Source organism: Coenobita brevimanus, chromosome 10 (assembly GCF_032717465.1).
Source record: "Coenobita brevimanus isolate Jiangsu-jjx chromosome 10, ASM3271746v2, whole genome shotgun sequence".
Taxonomy (NCBI): Eukaryota; Metazoa; Arthropoda; class Malacostraca; order Decapoda; family Coenobitidae; genus Coenobita; species Coenobita brevimanus.
Window position 1 is genome coordinate 6,425,443 of NC_136963.1, and position 6,420 is coordinate 6,431,862.

Below are 6,420 nucleotides of genomic sequence, written 5' to 3' on the forward strand. Positions count from 1 at the left end.
TCTATCTATCTAATCTGTCTATTCATCCAATCATCTACATCTATGTCTATCTATCTAATCTGTCTACATCTATCTGTCTATCTATCTATCTAATGTCTATTCATCCAATCATCTACATCTCTCTGTCTATCTATCTATCTATCTAATCTGTCTATTCATCCAATCATCTACATCTATCTGTCTATCTATCTAATCTGTCTACTCATCCAATCATCTACATCTATCTGTCTATCTATCTAATCTGTCTACTCATCCAATCCTCTACATCTATCTGTCTATCTATCTAATCTGTCTACTCATCCAATCCTCTACATCTATCTGTCTATCTATCTAATCTGTCTACTCATCCAATCCTCTACATCTATCTGTCTACCTATCTATCTATCTAATCTGTCTATTCATCCAATCCTCTACATCTATCTGTCTACCTATCTATCTATCTAATCTGTCTATTCATCCAATCATCTACATCTATCTGTCTATCTATCTAATGTCTATTCATCCAATCATCTACATCTATCTGTCTATCTATCTAATCTGTCTTCATCCAATCATCTACATCTATCTGTCTATCTATCTATCTAATCTGTCTTCATCCAATCATCTACATCTATCTGTCTATATATCTAATCTGTCTATTCATCCAATCCTCTACATCTATCTGTCTATCTATCTATCTATCTAATCTGTCTATTCATCCAATCATCTACATCTATGTCTATCTATCTAATGTCTACATCTATCTGTCTATCTATCTATCTATCTAATCTGTCTATTCATCCAATCATCTACATCTCTCTGTCTATCTATCTATCTATCTAATCCATCTATTCATCCAATCATCTACATCTATCTGTCTATCTATCTAATCTGTCTACATCTATCTGTCTATCTATCTATCTATCTAATCTGTCTACTCATCCAATCATCTACATCTATCTGTCTATCTAATCTGTCTACTCATCCAATCATCTACATCTATCTGTCTATCTATCTAATCTGTCTATTCATCCAATCATCTACATCTATCTGTCTATCTATCTAATCTGTCTATTCATCCAATCATCTACATCTATCTGTCTATCTATCTAATCTGTCTATTCATCCAATCATCTACATCTATCTATCTAATCTGTCTACTCATCCAATCATCTACATCTATCTGTCTATCTAATCTGTCTACTCATCCAATCATCTACATCTATCTGTCTATCTATCTAATCTGTCTATTCATCCAATCATCTACATCTATCTGTCTATCTAATCTGTCTACTCATCCAATCATCTACATCTATCTGTCTATCTATCTAATCTGTCTATTCATCCAATCATCTACATCTATCTGTCTATCTAATCTGTCTACTCATCCAATCATCTACATCTATCTGTCTATCTATCTAATCTGTCTATTCATCCAATCATCTACATCTATCTATCTATCTATCTAATCTGTCTACTCATCCAATCATCTACATCTATCTGTCTATCTATCTAATCTGTCTATTCATCCAATCATCTACATCTATCTGTCTATCTAATCTGTCTACTCATCCAATCATCTACATCTATCTGTCTATCTATCTAATCTGTCTATTCATCCAATCATCTACATCTATCTGTCTATCTATCTAATCTGTCTATTCATCCAATCATCTACATCTATCTGTCTATCTATCTATCTATCTAATCTGTCTATTCATCCAATCATCTACATCTATCTGTCTATCTATCTATCTATCTAATCTGTCTACATCTATCTGTCTATCTATCTATCTATCTAATCTGTCTACATCTATCTGTCTATCTATCTATCTATCTAATCTGTCTACATCTATCTGTCTATCTATCTATCTACTTATCTACCTAGTCACCCTCAAAGTATGGCAGAAACTCATTTTGAAATCTGTCCAAATCTATCTATCTATCTTTTATATCTATCTATCTATGGGCCTATCTATCTATCTTTTATCTATCTATTTATCTATCTACACACCCCAAAAGCACAGCAAAAACTCTAATGGATAATTATTTCGAATCTTTACGACACCTTAAAGCAATATTCCAATCATCCACATCTATCAGTCTATGGACCTGTCTATCTACCTCCCTATCTATCTCTCCTATCTATCTATCTATCTACGCACCCCCAAAGTGCAGGAGAAACTCTAGATATTACAAGGAACATTCTGATTTTGAAACTTGTCAATATCAATCTATCTATCAATTTATATTTCTATCTATCATTTTATCTATCTACCTATCAAATTACCTATCTCCCCTATGTATCTATCTATCTATTTCTCTATCTACTCACCCCCAAAGCACAGGAGAAACTCTACAAATTACAGGGAACATTCTGATTTTGAAATCTGTACACATCTACCTACCAATTTATCTGTCTCTCTTTCTATCTATCTTTCATCTATCTCTCTGTCTATCTATCTATCTATCTATCTATCTACTCACCCCCAAGGCACAGCGGAAACTCTCCTGGTTGTACTTCCGCACCTTCCCCAGCAGCTCCAGGAATTTGAAATAACACTCCGATTCTGAAATCTGCCCGTACTTTTTAAAACTCTGTTGGAGCGACTTCCGGAGCGACTTAGGCTTGACGGAGCGAATGAGGGAGGAAGGGAGGAACTTATGCAGGCCCACTTCCTTCTCCAGATACTCCATGTTCGATTTCTTGTCTAGAGTTGCCCCGCTCATGTCCTGGTTTGGGGGACAGGGAGAAATGGGCATAAAATAAATGATGAGTAAAATGTGTTTGGGGTGAAGGTGGGTGTTGGGCTGTTGAGGTTGTGTTGGTATTATTATTATTATTATTATTATTATTCTTGTGTGTGTGTGTGTGTGTGTGTGTGTGTGTGTGTGTAAAACAAACGCACACGCGCACCTTAAACATCCTCTTCATCTCAATACAGGCAAGTTGGATGGCCACCTCCTGGTCCACTCCTTCGTTACCTCTCGCCTCGTCATCCAGGTAGTCGTTCTTTACCTGTCGGGTTAAACTGGCTCGTTAGGGATGCAGGTAACGATGATAGAGTAATTATATCTATCTTTCTGTCTGTTTGTCTCTCTCTCTCTGTCTGTCTGTCTCTCTGTCTGTCTGTCTGTCTCTCTCTCTCTCTCTCTCACTCACTCCATACCTTACATAAATATCCATCTATCTATCTATATCTACCTCTATTTATCTATTATCTATCAATGTATCTATTTATTCTCTCTATCAATCTCTCTCTATATCTATCAATCTCTCTCCCTACTTTTCTATCTATCTATCCCTCTCTCTCTCTCTCCCTATCTGTCTATCTCTCTCTCTCCCTACCATCTATCAATCTCTCTCTCTACCTATCTATCAATCAATCACTCTCTCCCCATCCATCTACCTATCTATCCATCTATCTATCTATAAGTCTCTCTCCCTACTTATCTATCTATCTATCTAGCCATCTATCAACCTCTCCCTATATCTATCTACATATCTATCTATAAGTCTACTTCCCTATCTCTCAATCTATCCATCTATCTATCTATCTCTCTCCCTATCCATCAATCTATCTATCCATCTATCTATCAACTTACAATATCTATCCATCTATCTATCTATCTATATATCCATCTATCTATCTATCCATCTATCTTTCTCCCTATTCATCTATCTATCTATCTATCTATCAATCAACTTACAGTACCTATCTACCTATCTATCTATCCATCTCTCTCTCTCCCTATCCATCAATCTATCTATCCATCTACCTATCTATCCATCTATCTTTCTCCCTATTCATCTATCTATCCATCTATCTATCAACTTACAGTATCTATCCATCTACCTATCTATCTATCCACCTATCTATCTCTTTCCCTATCCATCAATCTATCTACCTATCTATCCATCTCTCTCTCTCCCTATCCATCAATCTATCTATCCACCTATCTATCCATCTCTCTCCCTATCCATCAATCTATCTATCCACCTATCTATCAATTTACAGTACTTATCCATTTATCTATCTATCCATCTCTCTCTCTCCCTATCCATCAATCTATCTATCCATCTATCTATCAACTTACAGTATCTATCCATCTACCTATCTAACCATCTATCTTTCTCCCTATCCATCAATCTATCCATCTATCTATCCACTTACAGTATCTATCCATCCATCTATCTTTCTCCCTATTCATCTATCTATCCACTTACAGTATCTATCCATCTATCTATCTATCCATCTATCCTCACCTGCTCATAGTAGAAGCAGAAGGTAAGTCTATCCTTGTCGTAGAGTTGATGGAGGTCGGATAGGATGTACCGGACCCTCAATTCAAACCTCCAATCCTCGCTGAGAAAGTCTGGATACTTCTCCTCGATCTGTGGACGGAAGGACGGATGAGCGGATGGATAGGTGGATGGATGGATGGATGAATACAGTGAGGCATATAGGAAAGATGGATGGGTGGATGGATGGATGGACGGATGGATGGATGGATGGATGGATGGGTGGATGGGTGGGTGGATGGATGGATGGATGAATACAGTGAGGCATATAGGAAAGATGGATGGGTGGGTGGGTGGATGGATGGGTGGATGGATGGATGGGTGGATGGATGGATGGGTGGATGGATGGGTGGATGGATGGATGGATGGATGGGTGGATGGATGGATGGGTGGATGGATGGGTGGATGGATGGATGGATGGATGGATGGGTGGATGGATGGATGGATGGGTGGGTGGGTGGATGGATGAATACAGTGAGGCATATAGGAAAGATGGGTGGGTAGGTGGATGGATGGATGGATGAACGGATGATCGTATGGCTACTTGGATGGTCGTATGGTTAAGCCTCGTACACACCATGATACAAAGTCACGCAACAATGTCACTAGACAGTTGCCCAACTGTCTCAGGAAAGTCTAAATCTGTTGCTGTGTACCCCCTCCACAATATGTCTACCCCCGATGTATACATGTCCCCCCCCAATGCATACATGCCCCCACTAAACTTGCTGACCTAGCACGCTTTCCTAGGGCCCCACACCTGGGTGAAGGTGTTATTGCATCAGTTCATAGCAGGCAGCCAAGACAGGCAGACTGTTTTACTGTGAGCTCGTAATAAACTCCTCATCTAGCTGTTTGTACACGGAGTTTCTATCACCAAAGTATTGCAAGTTACAGCGGGAGAGTCATGCGAAAATCCAGAGACAAGATTTCGGCTGTACCTTGTCTCCCACTTGATATGGGAGACACGATACAGGTTGCTCGGTGCGGAATATCACTTCTTGAATTAATATGACAAATGTTGGCTGTAAACGGATATTTCAAAGTCGCTGGACTGTCTCTCAATTGTCTAGCAACAGTCCAGCGAGAGTGTAGCGGAAATGTCTAGCGACCGTCTCACAACAGTCTCTAGACAGTCCAGAGACAGTGTTGCCTTGTCTCCAGCGTGTCTCTGGACTGTCGCCCGTTTGTATCTGGACTGTCTTGCTCGACTGTCTCTAGACTTTGTATCTCGGTGTGTACAAGGCATTACCGGATGGTTGTATGGTTACCCGGATGGTTGTATGGTTACCCGGATGGCTGTATGTTTACCCGGATGGCTGTATGGTTGGTCAGATGGATGGATGATTGGACAGATGGTTGTATGGAAGGTCATATGGTTGGAATGGATGGTTGTGTGGTTACCGGATGGCTGTATGGTTACCCAGATGGCTGTATGGTTACCCGGATGGCTGTATGGTTACCCGGATGGTCGTATGGTTGGTCAGATGGATGGATGATTGGACAGATGGTTGTATGGATGGTCATATGGTTGGAATGGATGGTTGTGTGGTTATCGGATGGCTGTATGGTTACCCGGATGGCTGTATGGTTACCCGGATGGCTGTACGGTTACCCGGATGGTCGTATGGTTGGTCAGATGGATGGATGATTGGAATGGATGGACAGATGGTTGTATGGAAGGTCATATGGTTGGAATGGATGGTTGTGTGGTTACCGGAAGGCTGTATGGTTACCCGGATGGTCGTACGGTTACCTGGAACATGGTGAAGTCATGATGAAGCCAGTGGTATTCTCGGGTAATGGTGTTCAGTAATCGTATGGCAAACATCCCTTGGTACGCTCTCGGCCCAACTCCTTGTTTGCTGATGACCACGCTGATGATCCCCTGTGTGTGAGAGTGAGATTAGAGCTGGCTTTATGAGTGAGGGAGGTTAGAGATAGATTTAAGAGAGACTGTGAGGGATTAGAGATAGGTTTAGGATGGTGTGAGATTAGAGATAGGTTTAAGAGAGACTTTTTTTTTTTTTATGCGAGGAAGAAGGAACCCAAGGCCATGAGCCTGCAATAACAGTTCCCTCCAAGAGAAAAACGAAATACAAGAGAGAGCCAAATTCAAGATCCAATCATTTCGAGAT

General features: G+C 40.1%; 1 protein-coding gene across 1 annotated transcript in view; it reads right to left on the bottom strand.

The window, feature by feature from the left end:
* Window positions 1-6,170, bottom strand: part of Fak (protein tyrosine kinase 2 Fak) — a 55,309-nt gene extending 49,139 nt beyond the window's left edge. Inside the window, exons 1-4 of the mRNA XM_080280320.1 lie at window positions 6,039-6,170; window positions 4,247-4,375; window positions 2,897-2,998; window positions 2,467-2,712 (exon numbers count right to left, since the gene is read on the bottom strand). Of these exons, the coding sequence (XP_080136446.1) occupies window positions 2,467-2,712; window positions 2,897-2,998; window positions 4,247-4,375; window positions 6,039-6,113 (552 nt within the window). The 5' untranslated portion in view covers window positions 6,114-6,170. The remainder of the gene's footprint in view (window positions 1-2,466; window positions 2,713-2,896; window positions 2,999-4,246; window positions 4,376-6,038) is intronic.
* Window positions 6,171-6,420: the final 250 nt, after the last annotated feature.